Source organism: Lactuca serriola, chromosome 1 (genome assembly GCF_051521515.1).
Source record: "Lactuca serriola cultivar US96UC23 chromosome 1, Lser_US96UC23_V15, whole genome shotgun sequence".
Classification (NCBI taxonomy): Eukaryota; Viridiplantae; Streptophyta; class Magnoliopsida; order Asterales; family Asteraceae; genus Lactuca; species Lactuca serriola.
Window position 1 is genome coordinate 109,148,427 of NC_136408.1, and position 17,277 is coordinate 109,165,703.

General features: G+C 42.6%; 1 protein-coding gene across 1 annotated transcript; it reads left to right on the forward strand.

The window, feature by feature from the left end:
• The first annotated feature begins 11,058 nt into the window (after positions 1-11,058).
• Positions 11,059-12,535, forward strand: LOC145060090 (uncharacterized). The gene is made up of 2 exons (XM_079007816.1): positions 11,059-11,631; positions 11,717-12,535. The coding sequence occupies exons 1-2, from the start codon at positions 11,059-11,061 to the stop codon at positions 12,533-12,535; spliced, it is 1,392 nt and encodes a 463-aa protein (XP_078863942.1).
• Positions 12,536-17,277: the final 4,742 nt, after the last annotated feature.

Genomic DNA, 17,277 nt, shown 5'->3' on the forward strand with positions numbered 1-17,277 from the left:
TTTAATGTATTAACTTGTAATTCATACAAACCATTAAATTATAGGTTTTTAACATTTATCAAAGACATTAATAGAAGTATACCCTCTTTGTTAACAATATCATATATCACACACATTATCCTTTAAGGTAATGTATTTTCACCAACAATATATACCTTTCTTACTTCATATCATCACTCACATAAATATGGATATACCTACTATCATCACATGTATTACAACAAGTTTTACAAAAAACATGGGTGCTACACCATGTCATCGGAACTTGCTAGTCATTATGTCATATCATAGAGACTGTCAACTCTGTAATGTGGAAATTACCTAGTAATGATTGATATAAGAAAAAAAAGATTATGTAACGACCCGTCTCTGGTATGATGATTCCATAGTATTTATTTAGAAGGTTGCAAGAGGGAATCGGCGAGTTCATAGCCTGACTCGCCGAGTAAGGACGGGATTTCGAGTTGGTAGGCGACTCGGCGAGTCCATATTCGGGACTCGGCGAGTCTGCCTGCCTGGAAGAAACCCTAAATCCCCGGGTTGCTCACTATTTAAACCACCTTATAGCCCCCAATCTCGCCTCCTTCACCCTCAGAGAGCTGTGAGAAAACCCTAATCCATCCTTGAGTGATCTAAGTGTTCTTGTGTGAAATTTTGAAGGCTTGAAGAAGAAGAAGAAGATAGGAGCAAGGAGAAGAGGTGTAGAGCAAAGATCCAAGGGCAAATCAGAGTTCTTTGAGGTATCCTTAGGATTTCCTCCCCTTTTATGCTTTAAACCCACATTAGAACTCTTCTGGATCTAGTTTGATGCTTTCCTCCAGCCTTATGATTGTATGGATGCCCTAATAGGTCGAGATATCCTTAGATCTGTTCATTTAGGAGTTGTAGAGCCCGGATCTATTGCCTTTTTGATGATACTTTGCATGAAAACCCTAGATCTAGCCTTTATTATGCTTTTTGAGCTATTTTATCTTCATGGATGCATATGGGCACGTAAAGATAGAATCTTTACGTGCTAATCGGGTTAAGGGAGTCCAGATCTATAAGTTTTATACACTGGATTCAAGCAGAATCGAGTTTTGAGTTGTTGCATGCAAGTGACTCGGCGAGTCGAGTCGCGAGTCCCCGATTTTTCCCTTTTGAGTGATGCCGAGTGGGACCAGTGAGTGGTAGAGTGGACTCAGCGAGTTTGAGGTCAGACTCAGTAATGGAGGGACTCGGCGAGTTGTTCATACAACTCGGCGAGTCTAAGGCAATCTTCTTAGCCCGAAGAACAACTCGGCGAGTTGTTCATACAACTTGGCGAGTCTAAGGCAATCTTCTTAGCCCGAAGAACAACTCGTCGAGTTGTTCATACGACTCGGCGAGTCGGATGCAGATTGCCTGAAGTTTTAGATTCGAAAGGGAACTCGTCGAGTTGATGCCATACTCGACGAGTAGCAGCGAGTAGGGTTAAGAAGTGAGAATAGGGACTCGGCGAGTTGGCGGCCCAACTCGGCGAGTCAGGTCAACTGTGGGTTGACTTTGACCAGGAGAGTTGACTTTGACCAAGAGAGTTGACTTTGATCAGGAGAGTTGACTTTGACCAAGGGTAAAAGAGTCATTTTACCTTAGTGCAATGATTAGCATTTGATTGTGTGTGTTATGGATTTGTAGCCGGGGAGATACCGAAGCAGCAGCAGTTAGCTTCCAGAGCCATACACACAGCAGCCAGTTCACGAGGTGAGTTTCCTTCCAGTAGGAACAGGGTCTAAGGCCACAATGTCGGCCCGTACAGTTAGCAGTAGTTTCAGGACTCCGGTCCAATACAGTAGTTAGTATGTTTGACACCTCTGTGGCTCAGACAGGATGTATGTGTTTATTCTAGTTGACATGTTATGCTATGCTATGTTCAGTCAGTTAGCTTCGGACTCTGGTCTGATGTAGGGGACAAGGTCCCAGTCAGTTAGCTTCGGACTTCGGTCCGATGGAGGGGACAAGGTCCCAGACAGTCAGCTTCGGACTTCGTTCCGATGGAGGGGACAAGGTCCCAGTCAGTCAGCTTCGGACTTCGGTCCAATGGAGGGGACAAGGTCCCAGTCAGTTAGCTTCGGACTTCGGTCCGATGGAGGGGACAAGGTCCCAGTCAGTCAGCTTCGGACTTCGGTCCGATGGAGGGGGCAAGGCCCCAGTATGTGCTTTATATGTTATTGCATGGTATGTGGTAGTTTGGGGGAGCTCACTAAGCTTCGTGCTTACAATTTCAGTTTTGGTTTCAGGTACTTCCGCAAGCAAAGTGAAGAGCTCGGGATGATGGCATCGCACACACCACAGTTTCAGTTTTTATCCTGGGAGGTGATTCAGTTTCTTGATTATGATATGTTTCAGTTATGATACAGTTTTCCTCACAGTATTTTTATTATGGTTGAGAAACATAGTGTGTGGTTGTATGATATGACACTCAGATTTATGGTTTTTGGTTATATTGAAAAATGAAATTTTTGGGTCGTATTTTTGGGTCGTTTCAAGTTGGTATCAGAGCCTTGGTTTGAGGGATTCGGATACACTTCTGGGTGTATCTGAACTCAAACTAAGGGGAAGATAAAAAGATTTTTAAAAAGGGAAAATGTTTTCTAAAGAATTTTGAAAGCACTTAGAAAGAAAGAAATTTTTTTTAAAACGAGATAAGGGTGTGGTGCATGCGATCAGCCGAGCTCAAGTAAGTACTCCCAAATTACCCATACAAGTTATTTGTTCAGTTTCAGTTTCAGTAGAACAGCATGCTAGTATAGGACTAAGGATCTAGGAGGATGCCTTATGTGCCTGCTTTATGTGTTACAGCTTTATGCGTATTGCATGCTAGTATTGAGTAGACAGCAGTAGGATAGCCTGTTTAGGTTATGCCTGATAGTATGAGCTTAGCATTGTATGCTAGTATAGTTTCCTCGTTATGGGGATAGGATTGCTTGAATAGTTCTTATGTTCGAATGTTGCTTGCTTTGTGCTTTGTGGGATTCTGAGTGATGAGAGTTAGCCATTAGGTGAACACGTCACACCACATGTGATCAGGGTTGAATAATCTCAGAGTGTTGGAATTGGCCCTATTGCGCAGCTCTTGTCTGAGTCCAACCGTTATAGGGACGAGTCTTTTACTTGAAGGATTATCTGAGCCTCGTCACATGTGATGGTGTTCAGGTGGTGGCTAATTAGCATTATAAGGAGGCCTTCAGCAGCTAAGGACTGGTTGAGTGGAGTCAGAGATTTCCCTAGGGCAAGCCTAGGATGAGAGTAGCAGAGATCAGTAGTAGTAGAAGTGACTTGGTGGAGTCAAGGCAGTTCTTGAGGAAAGTACGAATAGATGTGGAAGGTAGTATAGGTCCGTACTACTGAAAGCAGAGGATCCGTACTCGAATCAAGGAAGGTCGAGACAAGACCAGGAAGCTAGTTTTAGTATCAATGATCCCTCGAGATATTTCAGTTTTCTGATGTCGTTGTGATGTGTTTCAGCATGGTGGTTTTGCGTTCGAGACCAGCAGCCGGCAGTGGAGGTGTCGGGGAGGGATCAGGTTCAGGCTCGGGGGACGAGCGTATGGATGAGCAGACCCGAGAGTTTCTTTCTTCAGAGATTACTCGTATCATTATAGAGCAGACTCCTGTGATCTTCGGTTCGATCAAGGAGGGTATCCTAGAGCTGATGGATGAGAGATTGGGCACCTTCCGTGCCAAGGTGGCGGCCATGATGGGGTCGCGCACCCTTACATTCAGAGAGTTCAGGGCATGTGGAGCTCCGGACTATCATGGGGCGTGGGACCCCATAGCGAGTACTAGATGGTTGGCGGATGTGGCCAACGCTTTCCGCACTAGCAGGTGTCCCGAGGGGGACAAGGTCAGATTGGCGTCCTGTCTTCTGAAGGACAGGGCACGAGATTGGTGGGAGGAGGTCGGACATACCATTGGAGATGATGCAGCATTGGATGCCATGACCTGGGATGACTTCTCTACCAGGTTCAGGACGGAGTTTGCATCGGTTATTGAGGTGCAGCAGTTAGCTAGAGAGTTTCAGGACCTCACCCAGACTACAGAGACACTGGCGGAGATCACCGCCAAGTTTAGGGAGAGGGCTCTTCTCGTTCCTCAGTATGTAGCCGATGAGGAGATGAAGAAGGCCCGTTATCATGAGATGTTGCGGAGCGATATCCGCCAGTTTGTGAGCCGGTCCAGCTGTAAAACGCTGGATGACATGATTGCTAGGGCTCGGGAGAGGGAGATTGATCTCGAGATAGAGAAGAAGAGGAAACCGGAAGCGGTTTCGGGTACAAGCAGTTCGGGCAAAAAGCCCAAGGTTTCCGATCACAGGTCCAGGAGTCAGTCGAGCCACGGTCGATGTGGCAGGTGTGGGAAGATGCACGATGGGGTGTGCAAGGCAGGGAGTTCCGGCTGCTACAAGTGCGGTCGGATTGGGCATTTGAGCAGGGATTGTACGGCCCCTGCTACTGCCGTTGCAGCATCAGATCTGATTTGCTTTCAGTGCAATCAGAGGGGACATAAAAAGTCCCAGTGTCCGAGCTTAGCTGCAGCAGGGAAGGTGGCTGCACCTGCCCCTGCTACTTTGAGGATTACAGATGGCCGGCAGGGCCGAGCCGAGGCGTCAGTGGCGAAGAGCAGGGCGTTTCAGATGACAGTAGAGGAGGCGCGAGCGACTTCTGATGTGGTGACGTGTATGTCTCTTCCCTTCATCTTTATTTTACTGATTGATTGTTGCTTATGATTATATGTTTTGTATAGGGTCATTCTCTGTGAACGGCATTTATGCTATGGTATTATTCGATTCGGGGGCTACCCGATCATTCGTATCACTTGCGCTTAGCAAGAGATTTAGTAGAGCTCCGGGGGAGCTGGATTGTCCATTAGAGGTTGAGATAGCAGATGACAGGACCGTGAGGGTCGACAGAGTATATAGAGAGTGTTCGCTTCAGTTGTTTGATGAGCAGTTTTCAGTGGATCTGGTTCCTATTCCCTTGCGAGGGAATAAGGTTATAGTAGGCATGGATTGGCTGAGCCCCAATGGGGCGGTGATTGATTGTAAGCAGCAGTTAGTGAGGGTTCACACTCCCAGTGGGGGAGAGTTAGTGATTCAGGGCGAGAGGCCACAACGTGGACCGACCTATTGTTCCGCCGCGAGAGCGAGACGTTATTTCCAGCAGGGTTGCGCTGGGTATATAGCTTACGTAGTAGATGCCCAGGAGAAGGGTAAGGTAGCAGTAGATGATGTTCCGGTAGTGCGAGACTACCCGGATGTATTTCCCGAGGATTTACCGGGAATACCTCCTGAGAGGCAGGTTGAGTTTAGGATCGATCTGATCCCTGGTGCGGCTCCGATAGCCAAGGCACCGTATCGCCTGGCTCCCCCTGAGATGCAGGAGTTGTCTATGCAGCTGCAAGAGCTGCTAGACAAAGGTTTCATTCGGCCGAGTAGTTCGCCTTGGGGAGCGTCGATCCTGTTTGTGAGGAAGAATGATGGATCGCATCGTATGTGTATAGATTACCGGGAGTTGAATAAGGTAACGGTGAAGAACCGTTACCCACTTCCGAGGATAGATGATTTGTTTGATCAGCTTCAGGGAGCGTCTTGGTTCTCCAAGATCGATCTACGCTCCGGTTACCATCAGATGCGGGTTAGAGATGAGGATGTGCAGAAGACTGCTTTCAGGACCAGGTATGGTCATTATGAGTTTGTGGTGATGCCATTTGGGCTCACCAATGCTCCAGCCGCGTTCATGGATCTCATGAATCGCGTGTGCAGGCCGATGCTGGATCGGTCAGTGATAGTATTCATAGATGATATCTTGGTGTATTCCAAGACGCAGGAGCAGCACGAGGAGCACTTGCGGGAGGTGCTGGAGGTTTTGAGGAGGGAGAGACTTTTCGCAAAGTTCTCCAAGTGTGAGTTCTGTTTGCGCGAGGTGCAGTTCCTTGGTCACCTCGTCAACCAGAAGGGTATTTTGGTAGATCCAGCCAAGATAGAGGCCGTGATGCAGTGGGAGGTCCCGAAGTCTCCATCTGAGATTCGGAGCTTCCTAGGGTTGGCAGGATATTACCGGAGATTCATTCAGGATTTCTCCAAGATAGTAGTGCCGCTCACCCGATTGACCAAGAAGTCGGTGGTATTTCGTTGGGGGCCTGAGCAGCAGGCAGCATTCGAGACCCTCAGACAGAGATTGTGCGAGGCTCCGATCCTTACCTTGCCAGAGGGAGTAGAGGACTTCGTAGTCTACTATGATGCCTCGATCACAGGTATGGGAGCAGTGTTGATGCAGCGAGGCCATGTGATAGCCTACGCCTCGAGACAGTTGAAGCCTCACGAGGCTAATTATCCTAGCCATGATTTAGAGCTGGGGGCGGTTGTGTCTGCCCTCAAGATTTGGAGACATTATCTTTATGGGGTCCGTTGTACTATCTACACGGATCACAAGAGTTTGAGGTACCTTACGGATCAACCGAGTCTGAACATGAGGCAGAGGAGATGGTTGGATGTGCTGAAGGATTATGACTGTGAGATCCTTTACCATCCAGGGAAGGCCAACGTGGTGGCCGACGCCCTAAGCCACAAAGTGTCGGCAGCCTTACCAGAGATCTGTGTTTGAGGATGACAGTGATCACTCCATTGTTGGAGCGGATCAAGGAGGCTCAGGTTGAGGGCCTCAAGGAGGAGAGACAAAAGTGTGAAAGGATAGTGGGTCGAGTAGCTTCGTTCGATTATGACAGTCGGGGGTTGCTGACGCTTCATGGGAGAGTGTGGGTACCGTACTGGGGTGGGGTACGGCAGGTGTTAATGGATGAGGCTCATAAGTCTCGATTTTCTATCCACCCAGGGGCGACGAAGATGTATAGAGATCTTCGACCCGATTATTGATGGCCCTGCATGAAGCGGGACGTCGCCTGGTATGTTGAGAGATGCCTGACCTGCAGGAAGGTCAAGGCGGAGCACCAGAGGCCTCACGACAAGATGCAGCCGTTAGACATTCCCGTGTGGAAATGGGAGGACATCACCATGGATTTTGTTACCAAGCTTCCCAGGACCGCACGAGGAGTAGATTCAATATGGGTAGTAGTGGATCGGTTGACGAAGAGTGCTCATTTTATCCCGATCCAGGAGAGTATATCGGCAGAAAAGTTAGCCGATATCTATGTGCGTGAGATTGTGGCACGTCATGGAGTGCCGGTATTGGTGGTGTCATATCGAGATGTCCATTTTACATCCAGATTCTGGAAGCGGTTTCATGACGAGATGGGTACTCGTCTCCATTTCAACACCGCTTTCCACCCTCAGACGGACGGGCAGAGCGAGAGGACGATACAGACTCTCGAGGACATGCTCAGGGCATGTGTTCTAGATTTCGGTGGCAGTTGGGATACGTATCTTCCGTTAGCGGAATTTTCGTATAACAACAGTTATCATGCGAGCATTGATCGACCTCCCTTTGAGATGCTTTATGGGAGGAAGTGTAGAACCCCGATTTGTTGGGGCAAGGTCGATCAGCGAGTCATCGGGAGCACAGAGGTGGTGCTCAAGACGACCGAGTTGATCCAGCAGGTCCGTAGTAGACTGCAGACTGCGTAGAGTTGGCAGAAGAGCTACGCCGACAGGAGGCGTTCAGACTTGGAGTTCCGGGTGGGTGATATGGTCCTTCTGAAGGTCTCACCTTGGAAGGGTGTCATCAGGTTCCAGAAGAGGGGCAAGTTGGGTCCCAGGTTTATTGGTCCTTTCAAGGTTTTGGCCCGGGTGGGTCAGGTTGCTTATCGGTTGGATCTTCCTGAGGAGCTTAGTCAGATCCACAACGCTTTCCATGTGTCTCAGTTGAGGAAGTGTTTGGTGGATGAGTCAGCAGTCGTTCCCCTAGAGGATATTCAGGTTGATAGCAGCCTAAATTATATTGAGAGGCCGGTCGCGATTCTGGACCGGAAGACAAAGACCTTGAGGAACAAGGAAATTCAGTTAGTGAAGGTGCAGTGGCAGCACCGGAAGGGGTCTGAGTGGACGTCGGAGGCTGAGGAGGAGATGAGAGAGCACTACCCAGAGATATTTGCAGATTCAGCCGTAGCAGACTTCGAGGACGAAGTCTGATATAAGTGGGGGAGAATTGTAACGACCCATCTCCGGTATGATGATTCCATACTATTTATTTAGAAGGTTGCAAGAGGGACTCGGCAAGTTCATAGCCTGACTCGCCGAGTAAGGACGGGATTTCGAGCACGTGTTAGTAGGCGACTCGACGAGTCCATATTCGGGACTCGGCGAGTCTGCCTGCCTGGAAGAAACCCTAAATCCCCGGGTTGTTCACTATTTAAACCACCTTATAGCCCCCAATCTCGACTCCTTCACCCTCAGAGAGCTGTGAGAAAACCCTAATCCATCCTTGAGTGATCTAAGTGTTCATGTGTGAAATTTTGAATGCTTGAAGAAGAAGAAGAAGATAGGAGCAAGGAGAAGAGGTGTAGAGCAAAGATCCAAGGGCAAATCAAAGTTCTTTGAGGTATCCTTTGGATTTCCTCCCCTTTTATGCTTTAAACCCCCATTAGAACTCTTCTAGATCTAGTTTGATGCTTTCCTCAAGCCTTATGATTGTATGGATGCCCTAATAGGTCGAGATATCCTTAGATCTGTTCATTTAGGAGTTGTAGAGCCCGGATCTATTGCCTTTTTGATGATACTTTGCATGAAAACCCTAGATCTAGCCTTTATTATGCTTTTTGAGCTATTTTATCTTCATGGATGCATATGGGCACGTAAAGATAGAATCTTTACGTGCTAATCGGGTTAAGGGAGTCCAAATCTATAAGTTTTATACACTGTATTCAAGCAGAATCAAGTTTTGAGTTGTTGCATGCAAGCGACTCGGCGAGTCGGAAGAACGACTCGGCGAGTCGAGTCGCGAGTCCCCGATTTTTCCTTTTTAAGTGATGCCGAGTGGGACCAGTGAGTGGTAGAGTGGACTCAGCGAGTTTGAGGTCAGACTCAGTAATGGAGGGACTCGGTGAGTTGTTCATACAACTCGGCGAGTGCAGGGCAATCTTCTTAGCCCGAAGAAGAACTCGTCGAGTTGTTCATACGACTCGGCAAGTCGGATGCAGATTGCCTGAAGTTTTAGATTCGAAAGGGAACTCGTCGAGTTGATGCCATACTCGACGAGTAACAGCGAGTAGGGTTGAGAAGTGAGAATAGGGACTCGGCGAGTTGGCGGCCCAACTCGGCGAGTCAGGTCAACTGTGGGTTGACTTTGACCAGGAGAGTTGACTTTGACCAAGAGAGTTGACTTTGATCAGGAGAGTTGACTTTGACCAAGGGTAAAAGAGTCATTTTACCTTAGTGCAATGATTAGCATTTGATTGTGTGTGTTATGGATTTGTAGCCGGGGAGATACCGAAGCAGCAGCAGTTAGCTTCTAGAGCCATACACACAGCAGCCAGTTCACGAGGTGAGTTTCCTTCCAGTAGGAACAGGGTCTAAGGCCACAATGTCAGCCCGTACAATTAGCAGTAGTTTCAGGACTCCGGTCCAATACAGTAGTTAGTATGTTTGACGCCTCTGTGGCTCAGATAGGATGTATGTGTTTATTCTAGTTGACATGTTATGCTATGCTATGTTCAGTCAGTTAGCTTCGGACTCTGGTCTGATGTAGGGGACAAGGTCCCAGTCAGTTAGCTTCGGACTTCGGTCCGATGGAGGGGACAAGGTCCCAGACAGTCAGCTTCGGACTTCGTTCCGATGGAGGGGACAAGGTCCCTGTCAGTCAGCTTCGGACTTCGGTCCGATGGAGGGGACAAGGTCCCAGTCAGTCAGCTTCGGACTTCGGTCCGATGGAGGGGGCAAGGCCCCAGTATGTGCTTTATATGTTATTGCATGGTATGTGGTAGTTTGGGGGAGCTCACTAAGCTTCGTGCTTACAATTTCAGTTTTGGTTTCAGGTACTTCCGCAAGCAAAGTGAAGAACTCGGGATGATGGCATCGCACACACCACAGCTTCAGTTTTTATCCTGGGAGTTGATTCAGTTTGTTGATTATGATATGTTTCAGTTATGATACAGTTTTCCTCACAGTATTTTTATTATGGTTGAGAAACATAGTGTGTGGTTTTATGATATGATACTCAGATATATGGTTTTTGGTTATATTGAAATATGAAATTTTTAGGTCGTATTTTTGGGTCGTTTCAGATTAATTAAGTGTTTGTCCAAATAAAAAATATGAAGTATAAAAAATCGGAAAAACATGATAAAGTAGTGATTTTTATGTACTTTGCTCTATTATTATTTTAAAAATTACATCATTAGAAATACATACTTAATATACCAATATTATTACATACTATGATCGATAGTGTGATATAATAGAAATACACGTATAACGATACCAATATTAGAAATACATGTCCCTTTTGGGCTTTAGCTTTCAGTAAACTTCAAATTTTTGGGACTGAACTTTGAGTCGTCTTAGGAATATTTGGTTTGGACGTGTAGCTTTTAAGCATATGGTATGCTGGTAGCTTTCCCGCATTAATTTATACTTAAAAAGGTCTTTCGTTGTAACTTCTTACGCAAATGATGGTAAACGCGTAAACAAATATTTGTTCTTATGCGATACATATCACTGTATCAAAATCAATACAGGAAAGATCGATTTGGCTTCATAAGTCCATTAGTCGAAGAGAATAGAGATCAACAACAATCCATATATTGCTTCATTCATGACCTAGCATTTGCGAGGAAAGACATCTACAATATGTAATACTTTTCAACACATTACTTGAGTAAAAGTACATGTATAATGAAGACATTAATATTACAAAGTATCGATATTTAAATAATTATTTTTTAAAGTTAATTGTGACGGGTTGTTTTCCCCTTGTTTGGGTACAAAATCCACGCAGCCAACCAGCCGTAGCTTTCAATCATATCTTACATCTAACATTTCGATGTAACTTCTGACGGCACTAGTTATCCTATATAGTCTATATATACCTCTCATTAATCGCTAAGTTAGGGTATCAAAATATTAAATATAGCACACTTCACATAGCCATGAATCGAAGGTTGATTCAAGCAGCATGCAGTGGAGATGTTGATTATCTAGTTAAAGAGATCGACAACAATCCATTCACGCTTCATGCTGTGGCATTGGAGGGTGGTGAAACTCTATTACACATAGCTTGTTTCGCTGGACATGTCAATTTTGCAGCCGCTGTCATCAAAATGAGGCAGGAACATTGCAGGGAGCTTAACCAAGACGGTTTTAGCCCTTTACACATAGCAGCTGCTTGTGGGCATGTCGACATTGTGAAGGAGCTTCTCAATGTTGACTTTGGTTTGTGTTTGATCAAAGGAAAAAACAGAAAAATTCCTCTTCATTTGGCCGTGATTAAAGGTAAAACTGATGTTGTCACGGAGTTGCTTTTTGCGAGCTGCGATTCTGTCGAATGTGTTACTGCTCAAAATGAGACTCCCCTCCATCTAGCTGTGAAGAACAACCAATTCGAATCTTTCCAAGTATTGATACAATATCTGAAGCAAGTCAAAAAGGAATATCAACTGAATGCTAAAGATTACAAGGGCAATACGATCTTGCATCTTGCAGTCTCTAGGAATCAGTATGAGGTAAGTAAAGTTGATTTATTTTCACGTTCATTGGATTTGAATTTAAACATTGATGAATAATTTCTTAATGGTTATGTCTTGATAGGTTGTTAACTTTCTACTAAATGGGCAAGTTATTAGCATGGAAACTATAGAGTTGAACTCCTTAAACAAGGGTGGTTTGACCCCTCTTGACATGCTACGAAGGTTTCAAAGTGAAGACGCTGATGACATTGAGGAGTGTCTACTCCAAGCCGGAGCTATTAAATCCGAAGACCTACAGTCTACAGAAAATCCACAACAAGAAGAAAGACCAAATCTTCGTAATACAATTCGAGCAAACCCTCCATCTCCCGCTAGGCAGTTGTTAAACGAATTCTTCAAATACAATCCTGTCAGAGATTCTCCAGTCGAAGTAAGAAATGCCCTTCTCATGATAGTTGTACTTATCACCGCTGCAACTTATCAACCGGCGATTACCCCTCCCGGAGGCACTTGGCAAGATAACAGCACTCCATCCATAAGAAACAATACGATCTCATCTGCAACTGCTACTAAACCACATACTGCAGGAGAAGATATTATGGGTAGCAATAAGCCGATAGCCTACACTATATTTATGTTTGCCAATTCCTTAGGGTTCTACACGTCGATTCACATGATGTACATACTCACCGCAGCTTTCCCTTTGAGGTTGGAGTTTAATTTTTTAATAATTGCGCTTGTTACGTCCTACAGTACTTGCATGGGCACCATGTTGCAAAAAGGCTTCTTGACGTATGCTTTTATAGGCATCTCGGTCGCTCTACTGATTATAATACAATTTACGACCGTCGTGTTCGGTAAATATTTGCTGGGGCCTAGAAACGTATCACCATACACAGTTCAAGAAACGGATAGAGCTCATACTATGGATATATATTAGCATGCATTTGAATGTTTGACGAGTTGATTTTTTATAAGGGTACATAGGTTAACGTTTTACTAGTTTTACATTTATTAGACTATTTATTAGGCCATAGGAAGGTGTGATTTTTGCCTCACAATTTTTATATGGGGTTCACATCATCTTTGCGACACTTTGTTGTTTAGGTGGATGGATTGTAGAGTTTGAAAATTGAAAAAATAATTACAAAAAATAGGAGTTGATTGGTTGGTGGATGGGGGGTTAATTGAGAATTCATCTCAGTAAATATGTAAATATGTGGTGAGTAGGAGTGCCGAGTTTCATATACCGAGATTGTTGCACGTGTGTCCGGAAGATATATCAGATGTGTGGATGTGTCGAGCTTCCTTCCCAGCCATTCCCTGCAGTTCCGACACATTCCCTGCAGTCTTATTGTAAATATTATTTATTTAAGTTTTACATTATGTTTAGTTAACCATTTTATTCCATAATTTTATTCAGAAATATTATATTTCATTATTTTATTATACTTAACCTCTTTATTATTATCGTTATTTTTTTTCAAAGTTGATCATTAACAACTTTAAGCATAAAATTTTGATTATATATATATATATATATATATATATATATATATATATATATATATATATATATATATATATATATATATATATTGTGTGATTGTATGACTAGATTTGGATCCTTGGATTATAATTCTGAATTGTTAAGATTGTTATGGTATACCATAGTTACGATGTTATGCATTACATGTTAACATTGCTTTATTAAAAAAAAACATGTATCTAAGGGCGTTATAGACATTCTTATTAACCATTAAGTAAGGAAGTTGCTATTATTTAGACAGTTATATTTTTCTATTTTTCAAATCCATATAAACTAACAATATTTTTTACCTATTAAAAAAAAGTTGTTTAGATCATATAATATTGAACAGGTCCTTTCATTCTTAAAAAATTTGACTATAGTCATGTGATTGTTTAATAATTAACATTTTTAAAGAACTTACGTATATATTTTTCAATAATGACAATTTTCATCAAAGTAAAAATACTTCTTATTGCAAAGTTGACATATTCATGAGTGATGATTAGAATAGTTAATATTGACATTCTCATAAGACGTTCTTGATAAATGTTTTGGAGTCAGGACCATTTTGTAGGTCTAGAGAATTTAAGTATTCTTGAAGAATTGATGAATAAAAAAAATTTAGCTCTATAACACTATACATTTTTTTATACAACTTAATATTCTTGAATAATTGAACAATTAATAATAATATTCTCAGTATTCTGTAAGAATGAAAGAATAAAACATAAATTAAAAGTGTATAACTAACATTCTAAAAGAACAATACATGAACTACAAATAATTTCACATATTTCATGTATTATACAAATGAAGAATTCTTGAAGAATTTGAAGTGTTCTAGTTCTAAAACACCACAAATATTTTATATAACAAAAAAAATTCTTGACAACTCTTGACAGATATCGTAGTATGCAATCTTAAAGGATATTGCAACATGCATTCTAAGATAATATCATAATATGCATTCTAAAAGAATATTGCAATAGGTATTCTTAAAGATTAGCGTTAACAACTTCCTTTTGATAATTGAACTGCAGGTCCTCTCGTTCAACTTTAAACAACTGCAAAATAAATTTGAAGATTTAATTATCATAGCATAAGATTAATAAAAACTAGAATGTAAACTATTTCTCATAATTATCTCTCACATATAAATTGTTCCATAACAATTTTATTAGGGAATTTTATCAATCACTTTTTTTTCTTAATAAAATAAAGAAATTGGATTTAGTGAAAGCTTGGCCTACAAAGTTACTAAGAAATTATCCCATGACTCATCGACACTTTGTGGGTAGGTTCCCAAGCTCTTTGAATCTCTTCCAGGAAGACACTACTAATTCCACCTAAGAAGCTATCAGTTAATTTAGAAAGTGGGGTGGACCGTCAAAAAATTGAACGCATTTGAAAAAAACACAATTTAGTACACCATTTTTTGAGAATATCTATGACACTTCGATAATCAGGCAAAATACAAATGTAAGTTAACGTAATGTAAAAAAAATATAAAAGAAAAAACATACCTTGCTTCCAAACATTAATCGAGCAAATCCATCATTGATACTTGTGTTGAGTTCTTCAGCATCAAGAAGCATTTTGATAACAAATTCGAAATGGGCATATACGATAGCTTCACACAAACTGATGTGAAAATTAATTATTCATATGGTCAATTTGGAATTGAAAATATGTATATACAAACTCTTTCATGTGATTATTTAATGATTTTGTAAAAAAAATTACACAAGGATCACAGAGAATGATGATGCCGACCTAAAACCTAATTCAACTAAGATGAGGATTGACACCTATAAAATTGTTTGAAACATTTGATTGAACTGCTTCCATATATATCATCAATTTTAATTTAGGTAGGCTAATCAGATAATAGGGAAATGTCGATCATACCCAAGGTTCTAAATGGCGTGAGGCGTGGCATGGCGGCAAGGCCAAGCCTCAAGCTTAACGAGCCATGGCGTTTTTCAAGGCGTGATGTAAGGCGGCGATTTTGTATTAATTTAAAATTATATTACCACATAAATATAAATTTATATTAAATATAACTACTTTTTAGAAGTGTTAGATCAATAACTAATAACAAAAAGTTAACAAAAACCACAATACTAGTATCTCCGATTTGAAAAGACATAACAAAGAGCAAAAAACTGTGTCTCAAACGAAAAAACATGCGCCATAACACGCCATAACGCGCCATGGCGCGCCATATCACGCCTTGCCACGCGCCACGCCTAACAGCAACGTTATGAAGCTTTTCGTAACGGCGAAGCCACGCCTCACGCCATGGCGCGCCTTGGCGCGCGCCATGGCGCGCCTTTTAGAACACTAATCATACCCTCAGAAGATTCTATAAGATCAATGGTTGAGTTTTGGTTATATAATCACACAGTAACTAAGGTTTATACATGAACCCAACTCTCTCTCTCTCTATATATATATATATATATATATATATATATATATATATATAGAGAGAGAGAGAGAGAGAGACAGAGAGAGAGAGAGAGAGTTAGGTCATATATAACCTGTATCTATTATGTGAATGTATAAAAATTATAGACCAATCAATAGAAAGGGGCATTGTAGTAAATTTACTAATTAATTAGTTAAATGCCTAACAAAGTGAAGGCTATAATTATGGAACTAAATTGATATCCTTTATTTACACACTCAAATCCTCTACTACGTCGTCTCCATCTTGCCGATGAGAATCACCCATAGAAATCCCTATGACCACCATCATCATCGTCCTTATCTAGCCACCCGAAACAACCCTCCAACAACACCACCGACTCCCATCACCCAATCTATCAATGAAGAAACAAACATCGAAACAACACCTAGTCGATTAGGGTCCTGATCATTTGAAATATCTTCTTTAACTGAAGAATCAACCACTACCATTATCATCTTTTCAACAATCACAATCCACATCACTACCATCTTTATGCCAACCGTATACCTCCACCTCTAATAGACCCTACTTCTCTAACCATTAGGTATCTCTTACTGCGCACGGGATAACAAGCAAAAAAGGTTAGGGTTGATCATGACTAGATTAACCATCATTAAACTAATCAACGAAAGAATCACGATGCCATCTTTTACAGCCTGAGTTTGCTGATAGGGCATGATTCTTGAAGCTTTGCACAAGTGTTCATGTATTAGTCACTCCTTTATAATCCACAACAATGGTAAAAAAAAAAAAAAAAAAAAAAAAAAAGGAAAACTGCTCTCATTTTCTTGTTTTTTCTTTTGACGGTAGTTTTGATGATTGCAGCATCTGTTTTTGGCAGTTTTATAAATTATTCTCATTACAAATAATCCTTGTTAAGATATTGAAATTTTGATTATTTTGCCTTAAGACTAGACTCTAGCGTGAAGCCAAACTACCACTATGTGTTTGATAAAAGTTTTAGGAGAATTCCATCATTTCCCACCTTAGCAGGGCGACATCAGTGATCCTCAGCGTGGCGGGTGCAGGTACCGCCACTGCTCCTCCCCCTCCCTGCAACCTAGGACAGTCGGCCTTTTTATGGACAGTCTGGTTGCAGTGAAAACATACCAGGCCCTTCTTGGGGCAATCCCTACTCACGTGGCCCTACTGCCCACAAGAGTAACATCCCAATACCCCAGCTGTCCGACACACCCCACTATGAAATCTCCCAAACTTGTCACACCGGCCCCGACCCTGTTGGCCCTTACTCAATGAATCCGAGGTCTTAGGCTTGTTAGCCTGAGCTACCGCTATCTATGCCTGCTCGGTCTTCCGCTTAGTGCGGGAATCCAACTCCATCTCCCGCTCACAGGCCTTCTCCACCATCTCATTCAGGGTTTTGCACCCTGTAAAGCTCATAAATTCCCGAATACCATCCCTCAGCATGGAATGATACCGGGTATGTCTCATCTCCTCATCAGTGGCATACTGTGGGATCACCAAGGCTCGCTCTCGAAACTTGGCAGTGATCTTCGCCCCAGTCTCAGTGGTTTGCTGCAAATCATGAAACTCTCGTACTAATCGTTGCACCTCAATGGGTGGTGAAAACTCTGAATCAAATCGTCGTACGAACTCAGCACATGTCATCTCAGCCACTCCGGTTGGGCCCACCTGGCTAGTAACATCACCCCACCAA